General features: G+C 40.5%; 1 protein-coding gene and 1 non-coding gene across 12 annotated transcripts in view; one reads left to right on the top strand and one right to left on the bottom strand.

The window, feature by feature from the left end:
- Positions 1–26301, bottom strand: part of PLEKHA5 (pleckstrin homology domain containing A5) — a 240960-nt gene that overhangs the window by 134906 nt on the left and 79753 nt on the right. The window contains exon 4 of one of the 11 annotated variants that reach the window (XR_009521159.1): positions 11139–11294. The exons of 9 other annotated variants lie outside the window; for them this stretch is intronic. Coding sequence is in view for 1 of the 2 variants with exons in the window: in XM_060024375.1 (XP_059880358.1) it covers positions 11192–11294 (103 nt within the window). In the remaining variant the exon portion in view is untranslated. Of the gene's footprint in view, positions 1–10971; positions 11295–26301 lie in introns of those variants that run through there. One more of the 11 variants, XM_060024375.1, reaches the window with a different exon arrangement.
- Positions 26041–26147, top strand: LOC132434678 (U6 spliceosomal RNA). Its single transcript, XR_009521393.1, has one exon. It is a non-coding gene; the product is annotated as a U6 spliceosomal RNA (small nuclear RNA).

Raw genomic sequence — 26301 nt, 5'->3', positions numbered from 1 at the left:
TTATAGGTTCTCTAAACTGCATATTCAATGTCTAGTCCTTTACAGTGGAGTAAATATGGCTACTAAACCACCAAAATACCAATTCTATGCTAGGCTTAATAAGAAACTTGGTCTATGGTCACTCTCAGAAACGAACCAAGACCGAAATTCAATCTGCAGAGAGTCCTGGGGTAAAGCAACCAAGCCCATCTCAGGCTCCCAAGTAGCTCAGGGTAGGAGTCCTTGCCCCCAGATCCGGTACCATTTGGACCCGCCCTTCTCAGAATACAATAGTATTTGAGAACTTGTACACTTGTTAGGTTAAAGCAAGAAAAAACACAGTTTGGATTAATTTCAAATTTAACAGAGGTGCCAGAATAAGAGCCTCAACTGCTAACCAAACCAAACTATCAATTTTTCAAAGCAAAATCAAAACAAAGAGCCCCTCAAGTGAGTGGGTGGGCCGGCGGACCAGCCAACAGGTATTTCACCTCCACGTGAGTCTGATGTGTTTCACTGAAGAGGCAGAAGGCTTGAGACTCAAGTAAACTAACGGCCATTCTGTAACTTCCCTGGCAGCATTCAGGATAATGGGGAAGAACTAGCACCTCGTCATGAGGGAAGAGAAAAAGTTTAAAATTCAGTTCGGGGCCAGTGGGCTAAAGAGCTGCTGAGGAGAAGTCATTCTGAGGTTATTACAGTACATTGTAGTTCAAACCGTTTTAAGGCTTAAAACCCCTAAGAAAATCTGTGTGGCAGATTTGGCTAGGAGAGCATGCCCATAGCTGGTCAATCAAACGTAACAAAGACATTCTAGAAACGGTAGAGCCTGAGACGGTTTGTTTGCATTCGAACATTAAGCTTAACACGGGTGGGAGGAAGATATTTTTTTTGGAAATGATGTAAGGCTATTGTTTTTGTTTTTGTTTTTCACTGGGCCATGCAGCATGCGGGATCTTAGTTCCCCCACCAGGGATACAACCCATGCCCCCTGCATTGGGAGCACGGAGTCCCAACCACTGGACCACCAGGGAATTCCTGTAAGGCTATTGTTATTGTTGCTGTTATTATTTTTAACGTTTATTCTGACTTGCAGTTCTTACTTTTTATTGCTCAAACTGATGACACCTGCGGAAATACAGGTTACACAAAACTGAAAATGTTTAGAGTAAGTTAGGCAAGACCGATCCCATGCATGTGGCTAACCGAAAGTTCCTTTCTTCTGTGCTAGGTGCGAGCAAAGATCTGGATGAGTGCATACTGGGAACTCGCTGGCGGTCCAGTGGTTAGGACTCTGCGCTTCCACTGCAGGGGGCCTAGGTTTGATCCCTGGTCGGGGAACTACGATCCCCGCAAGCGGCATGATGGCCAAAAAAAAAAGGCTTATGCATGAGCGAATCCAAGATTAACAGGGAGAAAGAGCAAAACGAACCTAAGACACAAATACTGAAATGTGATTCCTGGACTAAATGTCTGAGCTATAAATGCAAGCAAGTACTTGGTAAAAGGTTGCTAAGAAGGATCTAGATGAGAAAAAAGAACCAGGAAGCCACTAAGTCAGGAAGTGCAACCAAGAGAGGCTGACAACCTGAACTGGAGCAGGTAATCTGGGCACCATCAACACAACATCGAGGAAACAACAGACTGAGGGGGAACTCACATGAATTTGCTGAGGGTTTAGTGAGCATCTATTAAGAGCCTATTTATAGAGTTATGTCACGTTAGGTTAAGTAAGGGGATTACATATACGTATATTTTGACGCACATATCTTAAATCATTCATGCCCCTGAGCTCTCATTAAAAGTTTAATATCGAGTTAGTTAACTGACCTTGAATTAGCCAAAAAGCCAGTGTTAGAAGAAACGTACTAGAGAGAAGCTAGTGTACAATGGCTATGGCCCCAAAGACAAAGCATTTGAGGTATTCTTCCAGTGCCAACCCACGCACCCATTCAGTCTCTGATAGCTGAACAACTTTGCTCTCTATAAGGACTATGTTGGGCCAGATTTAACGAAATTTTCAATGGATGGGCCGCAGAGTTCCAGGCTTCTTGGCTACAAGTAATGGTAAAATTCTATCAAGGTCAACAAAGAATTGTTTACAGTTTAAAAAAAAAAGTCCCAGGCTTCCCTCGTGGCGCAGTGGTTGAGAGTCCACCTGCTGATGCAGGGGACACGGGTTCGTGCCCCGGTTCGGGAAGATCCCACATGCCGCAGAGCGGCTGGGACCGTGAGCCATAGCCGCTGAGCCTGCGCGTCCGGAGCCTGTGCTCTGCAACGGGAGAGGCCACAACAGTGAGAGGCCCGCGTACCGCAAAAAAAAAAAAAAAAAAGGCCCTATCTATTCTTATTATTGGCTCATAGGGCGATTACATAACAGAGTCTGATAATTTTAATGTGTTTCTTAAACAATAGTAGTGTGAAAAGGTCTTTGTTTTTTAAAAAACAGCAAGTTTCACAAAAGTAAAGAACCGAAAATATAAGCTCTTAAATAGGTTATTCATTGATCTGGATTGAAAAATATGAGATGGAAAATGTTTTAATTCAATAAACATTTAGTAAGTGCCAATTGTGTACCAGGTACAGTTGGGTTTCCACTAAGTTAGGAGTTCACACTTCAGTAAGTGTGATTTTATTTATCTAACATTGTTTATATACTAATAGAAACAAATTTGAGGTACTTTTTAGCTAAAATATTTATCACTTTGTCTACCAGGTCAAACACAGCTGGAACGTAACAGGTATCCAGCAGTTATTCTATTTATAGAAGTTGGCTAAGCAACTGAGACCCTTTTAACATTTTATCATGTATGCATTCAGGTTTTAAAAATATATTATTATAAAGAGATTCCAAGTACAGTATTATTTACAAATCAGTATACTTCTATGAATCTGATATTTCAGACAGCTGATAGGTAATATTTTGAAAAAACTTTAATACAGAAAATATATAATTGTTTGGAAAGGAAATTAAGGAGACAGACATTTATTCAACACCTACTTTTTGACTAACATCGTCCTTGGGTTATTTTTATAAAATTCAATTCCTATAAATCTAAAAGAAAAGTACTGACATTTCTGTTTACTATTGAAAGCACAGAAAATAGAGAAATGCAGATACTTGCCTACAGTTACAAGTGGCAAAAGCTAGATTAGAACCCAGGCCCAACAGATTATAAACACGTTATTTCCCATTACAAATCATATTTTAAAAATTAATTTGTTTCTCCATGGGACTAATCTAGGCGTAACTTTAAGAGTATGAATTAGAACTTGTGAGAATTATCAAACTCTTTACTTGGTCATATTGTGCCCCAAATCCTCCACAGGGTATTCACTGCCTACACTTCTAGCATTTGGGGCTTTTAAGAATGTAATTTTAGCTTATATCACCATTTCTATCACCAAATTTAATCATACCCTCTAAATCCCATTTACATTGTAATTCTAAGACGGTTCTTCTAAATACAAAATGAGAAAAGAACTGAGGTAATTTTCTGGAAGATATATGCAAACCCATAATTCTTCCTTCACTTTTCCATATATTTCAACATAAGAAATACATATTCAGAATTACTAAAATGTTTGCTAAATGTTTAATACCATGTATTGGTTTTTCTTTTCAAAAGTAAACCATATTCCAGAGGAAAAAGTTCTGAACAAGATGTTAAAGGCCAAGAAGTTGTGCTATAAACAAGGCCTCCCGGCCCATTATTACCCAGACTTAATTGACCACTGCCCCCATTTTCAAGTAACACCACTCAGGATCTCTAAGCACTACTGAACTCCATAAAAGCTATGGAAATAAATGCCCCTTAATTGGTAGATGCTAAGTTTAATAAGTGAGTACCTGAACTTAATGATTTGGAAATGAACAAAATATACAGGTATACACTTAATCTTTAGAAACCTGGCAAAGAAATCCTTGTCATCAGTAATTTTTCTTTTCATAGTCCCGTCTTTTCATTTTCCCAGTATTCCTTAATATTTTTCTTTAATAAATCTTCTGCTTATTATCCATTTCTCTTCTACTGAAGATCTATGATTAAAGGTAAATGGGACTAAATACATAAGAGAAAGCAGTGTAAAGTATCATTTTGCCATGCAAATTTCATGATTATTTCGTGAGTAAATATGGGGGGAAAAGTTAAAATCTGTAATCTTCTACTTATATAATAGACATGGAATGTGTATTTCTGAAGACCACAGAGAACTTACACATTTGAAATATTTTTGATTAAAAAAGAAAACAGCTGATAGGACTCTGTAAAAGCAATACTTGCTTCTTTCCCCACAGTAGCTATCTGTGAATGACTTACAGCCCTCATGAATCTCTGCAACAGTCCAAGAAATCATCTTATTACTTTAGAAACCTTAAATGAACCTCCTATTACCATGGTAAAATATTATATTAAAAATAAGTGTAAATAAACAGGGTGTAGCTGCCACCCAAGGGCATACAAGTGAGTCAGTATTTAGAAGTGGGGATAGAGTTTTTGAGTATTGTCATGCAGTGCTCATCTCTAACTGCTAATCCTCCCTTTTCCATGAACATACAAGCTTAAGTATACACCCACCTCCTTCACATGTGCCAATCCTGGAAAATGGCATAGTGGGGGCAGCTCTCAAAATAAAGATATTTTAGGAAAGCATCACATAATTGCCTGGCGTTTGAAGGCACCGGGCTTTTAGTATTCTTTTCCTATTCCTCCCACCCCCTCATCGTTTTTCTAGAGCTATTTAATGCACCTTCTATACCTCAAATTCCCTACCTGACATTTCCGTTTACTCACAGACATGATTTTCCCCCAAGGAAATAAATATGGTAATTTTATGCTTTTTCTTCCAATCTTCAAAAAATACAACGATTTATCTCGAGCAGAGTATGCAATTTTAATTTCTAGGAGAATACCCTGAAGATTTGCTTGCCAAGTTTATCTATTATAAATATATAATAAAAATCATGTTCATTATGAAATAATAATTTACAGATTTTAAATGTTGCTTGATGTTATGAGAAGATAACATGACAAAAAATTGCAAAAAAAGATTTCCCCCCTTTAACTTCATGGTAAAACATGAACATGTTGGATAACAGAAAATAATCACAAAACATTTAAGTAAGATTATCTGCCTAGCAATCACCATATATGAGCTCAAGGGAAGTGAGAAGAGTCCCAAATGGCAAAACTATTATTGTACTTCCAACACTTCTGTAGCTAATTCAATAGCTAACAACAGAACAAATTCCAAATATGAATCCTGAATAACTGTAACATATTTCACAAAGTGTTGTCAATCTCATTTTATTTTAGAGTATTTTAAATGACCAATTATATTATAAAGCCAATTTATTTTTGAACCACCTATGTAACATACATGGACATATTATCAGAACGGAGCCTCTCATTCTCTTTGAAGAGTTCTTGCTCTTATGCTATTACTTTATTACATACGGTTTAAAAATTCTTGCTCTTAGGCTAAATTCTTGCTCTTAGGCCACTACTTTATTAGATACAGTTTAAAAGTGTGAAAGCACAAATTACAATTTAATTAAAATACAAGAGCAAAAATGTTAAACTGTTCACATAGACAAATCCTGAACTCCCTCAGCACACAATTCTGCCAGCGTTATTCAGCACCAGTGAGCAAATGAAACTTGTGGAGAATACGGAGGAATATCATCATAGCAATTTACAAACTTGTCACCTGAGAAATATACTGAAAGTGTTTCAAAAGATTGAGATTTGGACAGCGGAAACAATTTTCTCCCAGTCTCAGCTAAGTTACTTGCTACATAAAGCTTCAGCTTAGTACAAAACAAGCAGCAGATATAAGTAAAGACAGAGCCTTGCTAGGAATTACAGAATAGAATAAAACAGCTAATTAACTCACCAAATAGCCTTTGGCTAAAAGCTGCATTCTTCTCTTTGTCTCAGGCCTCTGGCTTCCAAAGACAAATTACATGCTCTCTGACAGAATGATGACAAAAGGGCGCACCGTGATCTCTTTTCTGCTATTTCCGCTAGAAGAAAACTGAACCACACTGCAGACTCCAAGAATAAGTACTTCATATGAGCATGCTCGGTATCTAATTTAAATGACTTGGTATTTCATGTCAGCATGTGATGGCCTACTTCCAAACTCCGAGAGCTGCAAATTCAGTCGAAGATCATTTACTGCAATAAACTAAACAGAACCACCCAATGATAACTGATTTGTTTTTAACTTCATGATTTTTGTGGTTCATTTAACGTGATGTGACTGGAAATGATTATTCCTATACCGTTATTCAAACAAGTCCTTAGGTTTCATTAACTATGTCCACATAAGCATCCAAAATGCTGGAATGGGGCTTCCCTGGTGGCGCAGTGGTTGAGAGTCCGCCTGCCGATGCAGGGGACACGGGTTCGTGCCCCAGTCCGGGAAGATCCCACATGCCGCGGAGCAGCTGGGCCCGTGAGCCATGGCCGCTGAGCCTGCGCGTCCGGAGCCTGTGCTCCGCAACGGGAGAGGCCACAACAGTGAGAGGCCGGCGTACCGCAAAAAAACAAAAACAAACAAAATGCTGGAATAAACTGGAAATTTCAAGATATCCAGGATGTGATCCTCAAAAATAAATCTGACCACTGATAAATTAAGCAAACTATAAGCCTTTCATATTTCACTTTTTAACCTCTTCTTCTGTCCTCCTGCCTATTCACTAAATAAAGCCATCTACAAACTATCTAGTAGTATTTTAATTTCTCCTTTGGAAATATTAGTAAATATCAGTAAACTAGAATGTTCAGTGTGTTTATTAAAAATGTCTGCTCTCTTCAAACTATAGCAAATAGGATCTTTCTCACCTACAGATTATACATTATATAGCAGATTACATGCTTATATAAAACAGACCTCACCCAAATGTTGATAAAGCTTTAAATAGGACTTAATTTTTTTTGTTTGCATTTTCAAGAACAATTTTACCAAAATGCCACACACACACAAATCAACCAAATAGTTTGTGTATGCATGTTTCTGTCACCAAGTAACTAATTTGCCTGGTTTGTTGAGTAACTTGCTGCAAAGACCATACAGTTTTATATGATGGAAATACGGTCAAGAAGCTTATCCTCTGCTCACCATGACCAGTTCAGTCTTCCAGAAACAGAAACCTAGCACAGCAGATACAGCCAGCCCCACCAAACCAACCAGACAATTCTCAAATGTCCACTTCCCATTTTCACCTTGGGCAGACAAGCAAACTAGGAAGTGTCCATGCACTCAACACACACCCAGCCTGGGACAGCAAACCACTGACAGAGTGGGGCTGCCCTTTAAATGGGCCCATGTGCTAATTTACGATTTTCCTTTCTTCACAATCCTCCTTGGTTACTTCTACCACTTCCCTATTGTAAACTACGTATACCCCGCCCTGCTACAGATGTCTCATTTTGTGAACTCTCTCCCTCCTCCCCCAACCCCCAAATTAACACAGAAGGCCTGGGAAAGTAAGAAGGCATAGGAAATAGACAAACTCCATGGTAGCAGCCGGGATAAGGTCCCTCATAAATGGTGGGACAAGATCCTTAAAGGTTCAGAGAGGTTGTAAAAAATAAAATGTTAATGTTTTAAAACAAACAAACACAGAGAACCATTTATGGAACCACATCTAATTCCAATACCCTTCTAGAAAACAAAAGTGTTACATTCAAAGAAACGTACCAACACACCAGTTTCTTTAGCATTCTACCAAAGCATGTACCAAAGAAATGTACCAAAGAAAAATTCATAAGTTCAACTACAAGGTCTGTGGGTGCTGTGTGCTACATAAACATTCTATCTTTAACGAAAAAGCACAGGAAGTGAAGGAACACAGAATAAAAGCAAATTATCAAAAACGGTCAATATGCATATGTCTCGTGTACTGTTAAGTCTAGTAAGTTTTGTGTACTGTACATGTCAGGGTGAGGATTCTGTAGAAAGAGTAAGTTACCTAAAGTACTCAAGGAAAGCTCTATGATTCCTGAATGAGAAAGGAAAAGTTCTTCACTGAAAACTAGCAAACAAACAAAAAAATCTATATATGACACATGGTACAAGGCAATGCGGGTGCAGTGGAAGTAAAAAACGAGAAAGACATCTGTCTCCAGCAGAGCTTACAGACGATGAGGCAAGAGGACAAATAACTAAGGTGAGATCACCACGGCAGAAGAGAGGTTCCTCTGTGTTCTGGAGTTTGGAGGGAAGACAGAAAGCATGCTATGAGGGGAATTCAGAAAAGGTTTTGCGAGGGGGTGAACTTTTTGAAATGCCTAGACAAATAGTGAGGATCTGGCCCAGAAAGGAGAGGGAAGGAAGAGGAAACAGCCAGGTCAGGGACTGGGAGGGAGGACAGCAGAGGACCTGGGAACTGGTATGGGGACCAGAAAGTGTCAACACTGGGACGAGGGAAAAGAGGACAAAGAAGCTCATTATTCTGGGATGGTACTTGGAAGCAGCTGGCCAGTAGCATTTTATACCCTGAATAATGGGAGAGTTAGGGTCATGTGTTAAAATGCAGAATGGAAGAGTCAACTTTGGAAAGACAGGCAGATACAAAAACAGGGGAAAGAGGCATTTATTCCAGCACATGGCATAGTAAAGCCCTTGTCCAAAGCACTTTTTTGAATTCTTCCGTATCACTTAACAGCTCTTCAAACTGAACTTCCTCTCTCCTAAAAATCTGACCTCAGCTGTCTGATTCAAATTTGAGGTCATCTTGTAATTACATGTATCCTTTGATTTTACCTAGAGGTCCTGTTTTTTTTTCTCTTCTTTTAAATCTTTCTCTCTCATCACTCATTCTTTAATTTACTTGCTTACGCTTTCTCTACCCACAAAACCTGATAAAAAGTTTCCCAAATGCTACCCTGATAAGAGTGGATGAATCTGTAAAAATTCAACAGAAGATATAACCTATGTCTATGAAGAGTGAGCAACCTCTGAAGACCGTACACAGTTCTAGTGCATTTCACTGCATGTACACATGCGAGGTTGGGTGGATCTCTCTGTGTAATAAACATACCTGGCATTCATTCCTCACCACAGGAAGCGGAGGGGAGAAGGGAGAATGGAAATGAACATACGAGCCTTATATTGCAATTTGTTGTTTTGTTTTTTACCAGAGGGTCACAGCAGAATCATTTGGGTAGCAAAAACACACTCAAGCACACGCGTTCAGGGTCCAGAAATCTTTCAGTCTGCACACTCGTTGTGGGGGCCAGACATTACGAAGAAGCTCCGTACATGATTTTGAGGTTCCTCTGATTAAGAGCCGCTGTTTGAGGTACCCATCAGTTTACAGAGCGAGATGGACACATAAATAATTGAAAGACAATGATAGAGACAGGGAAGGGAGGATGTTAAAGATACAATAATTTTGCATGATTTACAGATCAGTTAAATTTGAGCAGGACTGGCAGGAAGAATGAAGATGTTCTGGTACAAAAAGGCAGCTGGATACCTCAGAGGACCTTTCAGAGCAAACAAAGGAACAACACGGGCAAGGCAGAAAGCCAGGGCAGATGCGTACGGGTGGGGAAAGGCGGGAAGCGTGTGCATGGTATGGGGGCAGCAAAGCAGAAAGAGGCCAGCAAGGCACATGGACAGTTTATGAAAGACTTTATAAGTAATTCCAGAACGCACTAAACACGTGAATGAACACATGTATCACTGCCAGCTCTTCAGAGACACAATTTTGTTTTTAGGCTGCGCCATGCGGCCTCCAGGACCTTACTTCCCCAACCAGGGATTGAACCTGGGCCCTCGGCACTGAAAGTGCAGAGTCCTAACCACTGGATTGCCAGGGAATTCCCACGAAATAATTTTAAATAGTGCACTGACATGGTCCTATTTATGTTTTTAAATATACTGTTGATGGCAACTCGTCCGCAGAAAATGGATGAGGGAAGGGAGATTAATGGCTGGGGACTGATCGTTGATATGAGAATTAGAGGGAGAGTCAAAAGTAGTACAGTAAGAGGAAGACTGGAGAGGAAATAATAAATTTGACAGACTTTAAGGACAGAATCAATAGGATATGATGCTGGACTGGATGGAGGGGTCAAACAGATGGAAAACTAGAGTACAACTATAAGGATTCTGGTTGGGGCAAGTGGGTGCAGTGAGGCGACTAATTAAGCCAGAGAAGACAGATGCAAAAGACGGGTGTAAGGGTTGCATCTCAGGGAGAGTGATTCAGCAAAAGGAGAGCGGACAGGAAGGAGAGTTAGCTCAGTTTGAAACAGGTGGAGTTTAGCATCCTGAAAGCTCCCTGGTGATATCTACTATTGGCTGAAGGAAATATACATCTGGGGCTCACCAATACAGACCCCGGAAACACTTTTTTAATAGCCTTGTGGGGTCGAAAATCAGCTTAGGAAAGGCTCAGGTGGGACTGAGTCCTCAAGAGACTTAATAACAAGTATATTTACTGAGGGCTTACTTTTTGTCAGACACTGTGCTACAAACTTTACAAGGGTTGCATCATTTGCCCCTGCAACAACGTTACGTGATAACTTTATTTAAAATCTCAAATAGAGGTGAGAAGATGAAGGCAAAGAGCTTTTTAACTGTCTTTCCCAAGTTCACGCAGCTGGCAAGTGGTACAGCTATGCTATGATTCCCTAGTTGGTGTGTTCACCAGGAACTTGCTACACTAACTCAACTGTTAGGATGCTTTAAAAAAAAAAAAAAAAAAAAAAGCAATAAATAACACTTACAGAATGTTAAAAACATATGGGTTCATTTAATATTAGCAACATCCCTATGCAATAGATCTGATTATTATTCTACCTATTTTACAGATCTGGAGACTGAGGCTCAAGAGGCTTACCCAGTGTCACTGATAATCAGTACAGGAATGTGGATCCAAAATTTTGGACCCCAAAACCCATGGTCTGAATGAGATCTAAAGGGCAGTAAGCTTACGAAGGAGGCAGAATTATCAAAAAAAAAAAAAAAAAGGATTTTCAATAGCTGAGACAATGTGGAAAAGAGGCGGGGTAAGAGACGAGAGTAACTGTGAAGAGAAGAACTGATAGTTAAGGGAGAAGTAATGAACATGAGGCAAGGAGGACTAAACCGGTTTCTATTTAGTTTTATTGAAGTTAAATTTACATTCATGAAACTCATACCTGGTAAGTGCACGATTCAGTGACTTTTAGTAAATGTATAGGTCGTGCAACCATTACCGCATCCGCTTCAAGAACATTTCCATCACCTCTAGAAGTTCCCTTATGCCCCGTTTGCAGTCAATCTCCACTTCCACTCCCAGCCCCAAGCAACAGGCTCTTGAAGAGGAGAAATAAGCCACAAGTTAGAAGCAGCCACAGCCACCACTGTCACCACTTCCTTCTTTGGGACAAACGGATGACATTCCTCAGCACAACACAGTAACAATCAGTCATTAGTACTCACGCTATACATCTTGTTGGTAAAAGAGTCCTATTCAGATTTTACTGCTTTCCAATTCAAAGATCTTCAGAGCGTATCAACGAGAAAAAAAAGTAGAAGCCCTGTGACTTTTTAAAATATGCAATCTTAATAACTAATACAACTGGAATTTTTTTCCAAATATATAGCAATAAAGTGAGCCCAGGCAATGTACAATTAAAAATATATATAAATAAATAACAGGAAGAGTCTCTGCAAAATCCAGGGCATATATTTGCAAAAGTCTTTGGTAAAGGAATACCTTCTGCACAATAATTTGTTACTGTCTGACAAAAGGAGAATTGTAAATTTTAAAACATATTTTCATAAAGTAAACCTAAATATCCCAATGACTTTTATTGCAGTGACAAACCCTTAGCATCTACTTAGCGTGTGGCAAGATAATGAATAGATGTAATTATACATTATTTTGGAATTCAAGCTGTCTCTTGCTATAGACAATGCTTAAGGCTATAAGAAAATCTCTCGCGCTTTATGAGAAAAACAAAAGCAAATGCAAAATTTTGCTTCCAAATAAAGACATAAGAGAAAAATATTTTTTAAAATATTGTATTGTGTAAGTGAAAAGAAAAAATGAGGGTGGGGCAGAACTATTTTCTGCTTTCTACTGAGAGACAGAACGTATTTCTTTTTTTTTTTTTTTTTATTTTTATTTTTTTTATTTTTTTTTACAGAACGTATTTCTTAGTGTCTCTTCCCCAAAACCAGAATAGTCAATTTCTTTCCATTCTAAGGATTCTTAGTCAATTGGTTAAAATATTATAAGTATCACAGAAATTTATAACCTAAAAAAAGCAATTTGTTCCCTTTGTTCATTCATTCATTCTACAAATATTTATTTATTTACTTATTGGCCGTGCTGCATATGGGATTTTAGTTCCCCAGCCAGGGATCGAGCCCGCACCCCCTACAGTGGAAACACAAGAGTCTTACCCTCTGGACTGCCAGGGAAGTCCCCACAAATATTTATTTTTACTTAAATTTTTTATTTGATAAATGTGACATGTAACATTTTGTAAATTTAAGGTGTACATGTTACTTGATACATTTATATATTGTACTATGATTGCCACTGAAGCAACATTTATCACATTACATCATTATAGTGCAATATTATTGTCTATATTCATTACACTCACCAATAGTGACTGAGCATCAACTCTGTGCCAGACACGGTTCTACATACTAGGGAGAGAGCAGCAAACAGGTCTGTGCTCTCACGGAGCTTACTTTCCCTTGGGGAAGAAACTCGATAAACAAAGAATGTACCATATTCCCTCAGGATCCACGGGGGACTGGTTCCAGGATCCCCCCAAGGACACTAAAATCTGCAGAGGCTCAAGCGCCTTATATAAAATGGTGCAGTATGTGCATATAACCTAGCCCGTATACTTTAAATCATCTCTAGATTAGTTATAATACTTAATAGAATGTAAATGCTACATAAATAGTTGCTGGTGCGAGACAAATCCCAGTGTTGTGTTTTGGAACTTTCCGGAATTTTTTTTCTAAGTATCTTCGATATGTGGTTGGTTGAATCTGAGGATGCAGAACCGTGGATATGGAGGGCTGACTACAAGTCAGTGGGAGAGGGTTATGCTAAGATAAATGACTGAATGAAGGCTGGATGGCCAAGAAAAGCCCTGAGGAGGTAACATTTAAGCACTGGCTTGAACAACGGCAGAGAAGGCGGAAAAGAAACCCAGACAGAGTGGACAGTGTAAAGGCTCCAAGGCCACCATATATAAAGAGAAGAAAGAAGGCCCAGGGACTACAGTGTGGTGGGCGAGAGAAAGAACTGAGAGATGAGGTGTGAGAGGTCACAGGTCCACTGGTGTTGGATTTATGAGACAGAGAAGGAGCTCTGGATTTTATTCTAAGTGCTATGGAAAGCTGCTCAAAGGCTGTAATGTGATGTGATTTGTACATCTGTACCTTTTAAAAAGACACCTTTGGCTACAGCATGGAGAATGGGTTGTAAAGGGTCAAGAAGAGAAGCGAAAACAGTTGAGAGGCCACTGGAATTGTCTGGGTGAGAAGCGATGGTGGCACAGCTGTGAGGTACGGCAGAGAGAGAGAGAAGCGGGCAGATCTAGGATGCTTTTGGGGCAGAGGAAGGGTCAACAGAGCCTGCTGATTGGAGGTTGCGAGTAGGTGGGTAAGTGAAGGAAAGAGAGAAATTAAGGAAGGTGCAAAGATTTTATTGTTCTTCTGATTAGGTCCATGAGACACTATGTGGTGAGGTCAGTAGGTGGAGAAGGGGGACAAGGTCTGGCTGGAGATGTGGGTTTATGGGTGACTGGCAAATGGTGTGCAAAGCGCCTTGGAAGTGAATGAGGTGACGGAAAAGGGAACACAGGACAGATGCTGTGCCTTCATCAATCCACAACGCCTATTACAGGTGCTTGGAATATGGGTGAAAAACTCAGACCCTTGCCCTCATGGAGTTTACACTCTCTCAGAGAAGACAAATACAACATAACAAATAAGTAAACTGTGTTGTATGACAGGGTGGGTAAGTGCTGTGAAAAAAAGAAAAAATAGAGGAATCAAGGGTGTGGCTAGGGTGGTGGAGCTAAATGGGGGTCTGGGTGAGCTCATTCAAAAGATGAGATGTGGGGCTTCCCTGGTGGCGCAGTGGTTGAGAGTCCACCTACCGATGCAGGGGACACGGGTTCGTTCCCTGGTCCGGGAAGATCCCACATGCCGCGGAGCGGCTGGGCCCGTGAGCCATGGCCGCTGAGCCTGCGCGTCCGGAGCCTGTGCTCCACAACGGGAGAGGCCACAGCGGTGAGAGGCCAGCGTACCGCAAAAACAAACAAACAAACAAAAAAAAGATGAGATGTGCACGAAGGGCCAGGCTGAGGGAAAGGGCAGTGCTAAGTCCCTGAGGTAGGAATAAGTAAGATCACTGGCATATCTGAAGAATGGCAGGGAAACCAATGTGGCTGGAGCAGAAGAAGAGCCAGCAAGGAGTGCCCAGAAAAGCAGCATGAAACCCAAAAGTACATGATGTCACGCAAGCCAAGGGGGAAAGGGTGTCAAGGACCAACTATGCTGAACGCTGCCAAGAGTATGAGTAAGGCCAGAACAAAGAGGTTCTTAAAGCTGGAAGTGCAGTGTGGAGCCAGTAGAGAAGAAAGCCATCTCTATGGAAGGGCAGGGAAGGAGGTCCAGCTGGCAGGCGGTATATTCACTTCTAAATGTAATAAGAAGACAGGTTCTCAGGACTCAACGATCTGCCACAGCCATCATATAAGGATTTAAAAATTTTAATAATGTCAACATCATCAATCAATTCTGGAATCCAAAAAGCCCATTTTGCTTATTTTCTCATTCTATTAATTACAAACCACTCAAAAATCACTACTCTGTTTCTCAAAAAACAAAAAAAAGAAAACAGTACAAGTGAACCAGTTTGCAGGGCAGAAACTGAGACACAGATGTAGAGAACAAACGTACGGACACTAAGGGGGAAAGCAGCCGGGGGTAGGGGGTGTTGGTGGGATGAATTGGGAGATTGGGATTGACATGTATACACTGATGTGTATAAAACGGATGACTAATAAGAACCTGCTGTATATATATATATATATATACATTTATAAAAAAGCATGCCACAACAAAATCCATGGAACCAAATTTCTAATCCAGCAGTTAGTGTGAATAATTTATCTATGTGTTCTTTCCATAGCCCATCTAACTCCCTATCAAATAACTACAGTTGACCCTTGACCACAGAAGGTGGTAGAGGCACCCACCCTCTACACAGTCAAAAATCTGCATATAACTTTACAGTCAGCCCTCCATATCTGCAGTTCTGCATCTATGGATTCAACCAACTGCTGATCGTGTAGTACTATAGTAGTATATATTTACTGAAAAAAAAAATCCATGTATAATTGGACCCATGCAGTTTAAACCTGTGTTGTTCAAGGATCAACTGTACATCATGAACCTTATTATTCCTTTAAGTTTGAAGTAAATGTGGTAAATCCTTTAAAATGCATTTACATATCTTTGTTCACTATATCATTCACAATTAGTCTTAAAAATTGAACATAATAAAGGTCACTTTATTCTGTGCTATAAAAAAAAAAAGAAAGAAAGAAAATAAGAGAAAAAGAGCTAAAAACTCATAAGCCAGAGAAGCAGCTTCAACAGCAATATGGTACCAACCTGTTGAGAATCATTGCAGGTATTGATGATATATGACTGATCTTTCATTTGCACAAGAATACTGTCAGATAACTACCATATGACCCAGCAATCCCACTACTGGGCATATACCCTGAGAAAACCATAATTCAAAAAGATACACGCACCACAATGTTCACTGTAGCACTATTTACAATAGCCAGGACATGGAAGCAACCTAAGTGTCCATCATCGGATGAATGGATAAAGAAGATGTGGCACATATATACAATGGAATATTACTCAGCCATAAAAAGAAATGAAATTGAGTTATCTGTAATGAGGTGGATGGACCTAGAGTCTGTCATACAGAGTGAAGTAAGTCAGAAAGAGAAAAACAAATACTGTATGCTAACACATATATATGGAATCCAAAAAAAAAGGTTCTGAAGAACCTAGGGGCAGGACAGGAATAAAGACACAGACGTGGAGAATGGACTTGAGGACACGGGGAGGGGAAAGGAGAAGCTGGGACGAAGTGAGAGAGTGGCATGGACATATATACACTACCAAATGTAAAATAGATAGCTAGTGGGAAGCAGCCGCATAGCACAGGAAGATCAGCTTGGTGCTTTGTGACCACCTAGAGTGGTGGGATAGGGAGGGTGGCAGGGAGACGCTAGAGGGAGGAGATATGGGGATATATGTATATGTATAGCTGATTCACTTTGTTATAAAGCAGAAACAGACATACCATTGTAAAGCAATTATACTCCAGTAAAGATGTTAAAAAAAAAAAAGAATACTGTCAGATAGATTTACTACACATCCTATATGAGGAAAAAGGTGAAACAGACAGAGGTTGCCCACAGTCTCACTGCTAGGAAATTGAGGGAAGGGGTTAGAAGGAGTTCATGTTTTCTCTTCTCTGCCACCTCATGTCTCTCTTCTATTTATATGTACCTAAAACAAGAGGCAGACAGGGTAGGTTTTCTTCTTGCTTTGTAAGACACTCTTGCTAGATACACATGATAAGTTTTTAATTTGCGTTTTATTTCTTCTATCATTTATAAATATGTACCAGTGTCTGCTATATACAAATAGCCACTCTGCACACGAAGTCCTACTGCATTTTAGAAAAGTTGATTTTCTAAAAAAAAATAAAAAAGACCTTCCAAAATAAGAAAAACTGCTGTATAAAAAGTATAATTAACCAATATATCAACAATGATGGTAAATTGTGATCTTCATTTAAATAAATTACTAAAATGACACCAGAAATTAGGTTATCTTAATGTTCTTTTGGAAAAATTACTTCCTGACAGTTTGTGGCTCAAATTTTTTCACTACATAGATTTAACAATATATATGATTTTACAGCCTAATGACCTATGACAAATCAACTCTAAAAATTACTTTTCTGTGGTAATTTAAAACATCTGCTTGAAATAGCAGATCCCTAAAAAACTTTAAATCAGAATTGACATACAAAACATAATCTGTTGACAAATGAGCAAAGAAGGACACTTCTCAAGGAGTTTAAGAAAGGGTTACAAGACTTCATGACACAGAAACAAAATCCTATTCAAGAAATTAGACTCAATAAAATACCATTTAAGGTCGTAGAAGAACGTGACTATGGCTTTTCAAAGATCATCTAGACTCACAGATACACTTCAGTCGTCTCAATTAGTGTAGGTAAGGCAAACACCAGAAGCTCATTAGGCAAAGTTACATAAACAGCAACAAAGAGGGAAAACAAGAAGCCAAGATTCGAAAGGATACTCAACAGGAATGGCTGCATAAATTAAAGTATCTGTACTATGGAACAGGTCGTGCACCTGTCAAAAAGAACAGGGCAGAACTGTGTGTCCCATCAGGGCAGAACTGTGTGTCCCATCCTGGCAGGTGTCTCTGGTGCGTGTACATCATCCCAGAAGCAGGTGAGAGAACAGTGACTGTTGGCAGCCTGGGTGAAGTGACTTTCATGTTTTATTGACAGTTTGTACCCTTTTGGGCTTTATGAATTGTTTTCCACAGCATTTATCAGTTATGCAATTAACTGATAAAAAGGGGAAAAAAGGAAATGAGAAAGGGAAAAAGAGATGGGAAGAAGGGAAAACAGAAAGGAAACCAACAGGAGCCAGAAGCAAGGTGACAGGTGCCCAGGTGAGCAGCGTGGTGTGGAGAGACCCGAGCGAGATGCCCCCACATTCAAGCCCTAGTCCTGCTACTAAATGTGGGCAACTTAAACTCTCTGAGCTTCAGTTCACTCATGTGCTGAGTGAAGAAAACGTCATTTCTTACCCTATGGAGTTACTGTGAGCATTAAAGGAGCTAATTTTTGAAATGTACCTGACACAATGCCTGGCCCAGTGTAAGTACCCAATAAATGGTAGCTGTTAACTTCAGGGAATACTAATAACTTCATCTCTAAATCTTTTCTTCTTTATACCATAATCTTAAAGTATATTATATCTGGTATAAATTCTTTTCACTAGTTTAGAAAAGTAGTTTTTAATAATGACCATAAAACCAATCCAGTTGGAGAATATAGGCTGCTGGTACTATCAGAAATATACTGCAACCCTTGCACATAAGTACCTAGCATCTTGTCCTCACTTGTCTGACCCTGAGCCCTAAACTTTATGCTTCTTACCCAGAAATTTCATTCTTGTTTGTCTGCAGCATATTATAAGACTGATAAGTACCTGTATCTCTTCAAGTCATCCCACTGTACATGGGTAGAAAATGGGTATTACTCAGGGGCATGTTCTTAAGACTATATTTTCATGTTAAAAAGAAAAAAAAGGAAATCAAAACTCTAATCATAAACCAGAATAGAATTCCAAGTAAATAATAACACTCCTCACTTCCAATTCAGAGTAAGAAACTGATTAAAAATTTTAAATCGCTTTTTCACAATAACCTAATTCAGTCAACATAATGTTCACATTTGTCTTTCAAATGTTGGCCTCATGTGTTCCCCCACGAGCCCCATGTGAAGCTCATGAATTATCCTAATTAAAGTCTTCCCTAAGGAAGCATTATCCTTGTGAATCTCACTATATTCTACCCCTCTTCTAATTATTAAGAGTTTTCTTCTAACAAAAATTAAAAACACTTAACACTGCACCTTCCTTTGTGTTTATAAGTCCACTCACATGCTACAGTCCTTGGATTTATGCATCTCATCAACACTACAAAACCTAACCTTGTATTTAAAAGTCTAAAATCTAAATCTAGAGCAGGGGTCGACAAACTTATTCTGCAAAGGACAGCAAATATTTTAGGCTTTGTGGACCAAACAGTCTTGGTCACAGTGATCACCTCTGCTCTTGTAGTGAGAAAGCCGTCATAGGCAACATGTAAACAAATGGATGTGGCTGCATTCCAATAAAACTTTATTTACAAAAAAAGGCAGCAGGCTGGCTTTGGTCCACAGGCCACTGTTTCCAACGCCTAATCTAGAGCAGCAATTAAGTGAAATGTGTATGACAGTCTTCTGTCTACTCTGTAAAAATTTAGTGACACATGTCTCTGACCAATCAGTTGATGGGTCATTTTACTTATTTAATGATTAGCATTACTAATTTTACTAAATTATTTTCTATCCTTATTAATTCCATTTAGATTCTTCCCAATATTTAACTAATTTTTCATAATTCTGCACTTTAAATATTACTTAATGATTCAGTATTTCCTCATGAACCCCATTTTCTAAATTTTATCATTGCGGTACGCGGGCCTCTCACTGTTGTGGCCTCTCCCGCTGCGGAGCACAGCCTCCGGACGCGCAGGCTCAGCGGCCATGGCTCACGGGCCCAGCCGCTCCGCAGCATGTGGGATCTTCCCGGACCGGGGCACGAACCCGTGTCCCCTGCATCAGCAGGCGGACTCTCAACCACTGCGCCACCAGGGAAGCCCAATAAAGATATTCTTTTAAGGAATTGTAGCCAGCCTCTAAGATAGCCAAGGATCCTCACCTCCTGGTACGCACACCTATGTATCGCACCTCCTTGGGTTTCCGTCTTGGTCTTTAGGATGGCTCGCTCTGGACAAAGCCAGCTGCCATGTCGAGAGGCACATAACCCGGTGGAGGGGTCCATGTGGAGAGAAACCAACTGGCCAGTCCCAACTTGCTAGCCATGTGATCCTCCATCCCCAGCTCCCAAGCCCCAGTCAACATCAAACTAAAAGCTCATAAGACACCCTGAGCCAGAACTGCCCTACTGAGCAGCTCAATTCCTGCCCTGCAGGAACTGTGGATGACAAGAAATGGTTATTGTACAAAGTTCTGGAGTGATCTGAAGTCACAGAGGATCCTCCTCGTCTGATTAAGTTACAGTTTACCCTATTTTGTATCGCTGTTTTGGTCAGTGGCAGCTGCAGTTGATCAACAAGCATCTCCTGTCTTGCAACAGGATGAGTTTAGGGGACGAGACTGATATAAGCAACAACTGATTTGGCTGTACGGTAGTAATGACTGCTGTGCTGTGTTTCTTCAACAGTAACTTGACACTTGCTGGGTGGAAAGCTGTGTGTCAGACGATCAAAGTAGTTGGATTTCTACAAACTGGCAGATAACCCACAATCACAGTTACATCCAAAAAACAATCCTTACTTCACTTCTATTCTTGCCCATGTGAATCTCACTGTTTCCCAAGCCAGTATTTTTAACCCCTGGTCTGGCCCATTAGAGGATAATGAAATGCAATTAATGGGATGCTTTCTGCCAGCACTTTAAAATAATGACACAGAAGAGAAGGTACAGATAGTAAGGGGAAAATAATTTTTCATTTCAGTTTTATATAAAGAAATGTATTTGTATGTGAACACTAGGTCATGTAATAATATGTATTTCTTTTCTTTTTTTTTTAAATGAGTTGATTAAATGATCTTTAAGGTCCTATTCAGCTTTTTTTCTTTTCTTTTTTAATTTTATTTATTTACTTATTTATTTAGTTATTTTTGGCTGTGCTGGGTCTTTGTTTCTGTGCGAGGGCTTTCTCCAGTTGCGGCGAGCGGGGGCCACTCCTCATCGCAGTGCGCGGGCCTCTCACTGTCATGGCCTCTCTTGTTCCGGAGCACAAGCTCCAGATGGGCAGGCTCAGTAGTTGTGGCTCACGGGCCTAGTTGCTCCGTGGCATGTGGGATCTTTCCAGACCAGGGCTCAAACCCGTGTCCCCTGCATTGGCAGGCAGATTCTCAACCACTGCGTCACCAGGGAAGCCCAATAATATGTATTTCTTGTTGCAGATAGTGGTCAAAAAAGTTTAACACCAGTGACATAAAATGCCAAATACATTAACATCCTAGAAAACTAATGAGTCACCAGACTCTCCCAATTCTCACCATCTTGCTCTCCTTTTCTGACTTCTCTTCTGTCTGTTAAGAACCTGGGCTCCACTGCTCATTTTGTTTTCACATTGATATTTTAAAATCCACGTGGAAATCGGCTTTTTCCTAACTTCAGTTCTGTCCATCTTGAGGGTTGGGAATAGGGGAGTCCCTTTTCCTTGGGGACATCCCTTCTGAAACACACTCAGTGGCTGTCTCGAAAGAGTAAGGCAAGCAAGAAGAGGAAGATCACATAGGGAACCTGAAATAACCCTGAGATCACTGGGACTACTGACCAAATGAATCACCTTCACTTTCCCAACATGCTAGAAATAATCAGATACACTGGGCTTATAAGTTGATTTTTAACTCTGTAATGTGAACGTTCTCGTTATTATTACTAATATGCAGTAGGTAAAAGCTCTCTGCTTTTATGACAAGCGCTGCAGACAGAGGATGTATCTTCCGTGCAGAACTATCTTCCAGTTCTCTCTTCTGCAGTGCCTGGTACAGGCTTTGCATTAAGCTGATCAAAGAATGAATGTTTTTTTAAAAGGCATTTATTTTGGTAAATAAAAAATAAATGTATCCAATCAACGGATAATTCACTTACTAATTTGTAATGCTTCAAGAGGAAGGCATTATTATCCATGAGGAAGTTTTCCTAGCATTAAGGCAGTATTTCTACCACTGAAAATATAAATAACTAGAGCCAAACATTTCTTAAAACTGTCTAATAGGAGGGAAGATTTCAAGATTACTCCAAAATGAGAAAGGATGAACAAAAACAGCTCAAGGTGACGATGGCTGTATTGTGAACTGATGATTTTCTTTCTATGAAAAAGGCACAATGAAGCTTCAGAAAAGCTCTGGAAAAAATGATACTAAGAGTAAGACTGAGGAGACCTTCAAGATGGCGGAAGAGTAAGACGCGGAGATCTCCATGTGGAACAACTCTTACAGAACATCTACTGAATGCTGGCAGAAGACCTCAGACTCCCAAAAGGCAAGAAACTCCCCACGTACCTGGGTAGGGCAAAAGAAAAAAGAAAAAACAGAGACAAAAGAATAGGGACGGAACCTGCACCAGTGGGAGGGAGCCGTGAAGGAGGAAAGGTTTCCACACACTAGAAGCCCCTTTGTGGGCAGAGACTGCGGGTGGCGGAGCGGGGAGCTTCGGAGCCACGGAGTAGAGCGCAGCAACAGGGGTGCGGAGGGCAAAGCGGAGAGATTCCCGCACAGAGGATCGGTGCCGACCGGCACTCACCAGCCCGAGAGGCTTGTCTGCTCACCTGCCGGGGCGGGCGGGGCTGGGAGCTGAGGCTCGGGCTTCGGAGGTCGTATACCAGGGAGAGGACTGGGGTTGGCTGCGTGAACACAGCCTGAAGGGGGCTAGCGTGCCACAGCTAGCCGGGATGGAGTCCGGGGTTAAAGTCTGGAGCTGCTGAAGAGGCAAGAGACCATTGTTTCGGGGTGTGCGAGGAGAGGGGATTCAGAGCACCGCCTAAACGAGCTCCACAGACGGGTGCGAGCTGTGGCGATCAGTGCGGACCTCAGAGACGGGGATGGACCACTAACGCTGCCGCCAAAAAGCCTGTGTGCAAGCACAGGTCACTAGCCACACACACACCCCCGGAAGCCTGTGCAGCCCACCACTGCCAGGGTCCCATGATTCAGGGACAATTTTCCTGAGAGAACACACAGCACACCTCAGGCTGTTGCAATGTCATGCTGGCCTCTGCTGCTGCAGGCTCGCCCCGCATTCCAATTATGACTACTGTACCCCTCCCTCCCCCTAGCCTGAGTGAGCAAGAGAGCCCTAATCAGCCTCTGCTTTAACCCTCTCCTGGCTAGGTGGGGAACAGACGCCCTCAGGTGACCTACACACAGAGGCGGGGCCAAAACCAAAGCTGAACCCGGGAGCTGTGAGAACAAAGAAGAGAAGAGGAAATCTCTCCCAGCAGCCTCAGAAGCAGCGGATTAAAGCTCCACAATCAACTTGATGTACCTGCATCTGTGGAATACCTGAATAGACAACAAATCATCCCAAAACTGAGGCGGTGGACTTTGGGAGCAACTGTAGACTTGGGGTTTTGCTGTCTCTGCATCTGATTTGTTTCTGGTTTTATGTTTATCTTAATTTAGCTCTTAGTGCTTGTTATCATCGGTGGATTTGTTTATTGGTTTGGTTGCTCTCTTCCTTTTTTTAAATATTTTTTTCCCCTTTTTTCTCTTTTTGTAAGTGTGTGTGGGGGTGTGTGTGTATGTTTCTTTGTGTGATTTTGTCTATTTAGGTTTGCTTTTACCATTTGTAATAGGGTTTGGTTTTTTTTTAAGTTTTTGTTGTTGGTGTTCGTTTGTTTTTTCTTTTTACAAGTATGTGTGTGTACGTCTCTTTGTGTGACTTTGTCTGTTTAGTTTTGCTTTTACCATTTGGTTTGAGGTTGTATCTGTCCGTTTTTATGTTTGTTTTTTCTTCCTTTTCTCCTGAGCTGTGCAGCTGGCAGGGTCTCGGTGCTCCAGCCTGGTGTCCAGACTCAGCCTCCAAGGTGGGAGAGCCGAGTCCAGGACACTGGACCATCAGAGACCTCCCAGCCCCACATAATATCAATCAGCAAGAGCTCTTCCAGAGATCTCCGTCTCAACACTAAGACCCAGCTCCAACCAGTGGCTAGCAAACTCCAGTGCTGGATGCCCCATGCAAAACAACGAGCAGCTAGACAGGAACACAACCCCACCCATTAGCAGCGAGGTTGCCTACAAGTCATACTAAGTTCACAGACACCCCAAAACATACCGCCAGACACGGCCCTGACCACCAGAAGGTCAACATCCAGCCCCACCCACCAGAACACAGGCACCAGTCCCTTCCACCAGGAAGCCTACACAAGCCACTGAACCAACCTCACCCACTGAGGGCAGACACCAAAAACAACGGGAACTACGAACCTGCAACCTGCGAAAAGGAGACCCCAAACACAGTAACTTAAACAAAATGAGAAGACAGAGAAATATGCAGCAGATGAAGGAGGAAGGTAAAAACCCACCAGACCAAACAAATGAAGAGGAAATAGGCAGTCTACCTGAAAAAGAATTCAGAGTAATGATAGTAAAGATGATCCAAAATCTTGGAAATAGAATGGAGAATATACAAGAAATGTTTAACAAGGACCTATAACAACTAAAGAGAAAAACAAACAATGATGACAACACAATAAATGAAATTAAAAATTCTCTAGAAGGAATCAATAGAAGAATAACTGAGGCAGAAGAACAGATAAGTGACCGGGAAGATGAAATAGTGGAAATAACTACTGCAGAGCAGAATAAAGAAAAAAGAATGAAAAGAATTGAGGACAGTCTCAGAGACCTCTGGGACATTAAATGCACCAACATTCGAATTATAAGGGTCCCAGAAGAAAAATAGAAGAAGAAAGGGTCTGACAAAATATTTGAAGAGATTATAGTTGAAAACTTCCCTAACTTGGGAAAGGAAAGTCACTCAAGTCCAGGAAGCACAGAGAGTCCCATACGGGATAAATCCAAGGAGAAACACACCAAGACACATATTAATCAAACTATCAAAAATTAAATACAAAGAAAAAATATTAAAAGCAGCAAGGGAAAAACAACAAATAACATACAAGGGAATCCCCATAAGGTTAACAGCTGATTTTTCAACAGAAACTTTGCAAGCCAGAAGGGAGTGGCAGGACATATTTAAAGTGATGAAAGGGAAAAACCTACAACCAAGATTACTCTACCCAGCAAGGATCTCATTTAGATTTGATGGAGAAAATAAAACCTTTACAGACAAGCAAAAGCTGAGAGAGTTCAGCACCACCAAACCAGCTCTACAACAACTGCTAAAGGAACTTCTCTAGGCAGGAAACACAAGAGAAGGAAAACACCTACAAAAACACACCCAAAACAATTAAGATAATGGTAATAGGAACGTACATGTTGATAATTACCTTACATGTAAATGGATTAAATGCTCCAACCAAAAGACATAGACTGGCTGAATGGATAAAACAAGACCTGTATATATGCTGTCCACAAGAGACCCACTTCAGACCTAGGGACACATACAGACTGAAAGTGACAGGATTGGAAAAGATATCCCATGCAAATGGAAATCGAAAGCTGGAGCAGCAATACTCACATCAGACAAAATAGACTTTAAAATAAAGACTATTAAAAAAGACAAAGAAGGACACTACATAATGATCAAGGGCTCAATCCAAGAAGAAGATATAATACTTGTAAATATTTATGCACCCAACATAGGAGCACCTCAATACATAAGACAAATGCTAACAGCTATAAAAGGGGAAACTGACAGTAACACAATAATAGTGGGGGACTTTTAAAACCCCTCTTTCACCAATGGACAGATCATCTAAAATGAAAATAAATAAGGAAACACAAGTTTTAAATGACACATTAGACCAGGTGGACTTAATTGATATTTATAGGACAGTCCCCATCCAAAAACCACAGCATACACTTTCTTCTTAAGTGCACATGGAACATTCTCCAGGACAGATCATATCTTGGGTCACAAATCAAGCCTTGGTAAATTTAAGAAAGGTGAAATCATGTATCTTTTCCAACCACGATTCTCTGAGACTAGATATCAATTACAGGAAAAAAACTGTAAAAAATACAAACATATGGAGGCTAAACAGTATGCTACTAAATAACCAAAAGATCCCTGAAGAAATCAAAGAGGAAATCAAAAAATACCTACAGGAAAAAAAAAAAAAAAAAATACCTACAGGGCTTCCCTAGTGGCGCAGTGGTTGAGAGTCCGCCTGCCAATGCAGGGGACACAGGTTCGTGCCCCGGTCTGGGAAGATCCCACATGCCGCGGAGCGGCTGGGCCCGTGAGCCATGGCCACTGAGCCTGCACGTCCAGAGCCTGTGCTCCGCAAAGGGAGAGGCCACAACAGTGAGAGGCCTGCGTACCGCAAAACAAACAAACAAAAAAACCCAAAAAACCTACAGACAAATGACAATGAAAACACAGTGGCCCAAAACAGCAAAAGCAGTTCTAAGAGGGAAGTTTATAGCAATACAATCCTACCTCAAGAAACAAGAAAAGTGCTTGCCTCGGCAGCACATACACTAAAATTGGAATGATATAGAGAAGATCAGCATGGCCCCTGTGCAAGGATGACACGCAAATTCATAAAGCGTTCCACATTTTTGATATATGGAAAATGTAAGAATTTAATATAGTCCCTTGATAATGTTTATTAAAAACTAATAGTAAAGTCAAGTATAAAGATTCCTTTACAAGTATATGATTGTTTTATAAAACAAAAAGTTAAAAACAGAAAAAGAAAAAAGAAACAAGAAAAA

Source organism: Delphinus delphis, chromosome 11, assembly GCF_949987515.2.
Source record: "Delphinus delphis chromosome 11, mDelDel1.2, whole genome shotgun sequence".
NCBI classification, from domain to species: domain Eukaryota; kingdom Metazoa; phylum Chordata; class Mammalia; order Artiodactyla; family Delphinidae; genus Delphinus; species Delphinus delphis.
Note: the sequence above shows the minus strand (reverse complement) of the source record. Positions and strands in the feature narration are given on the sequence as shown.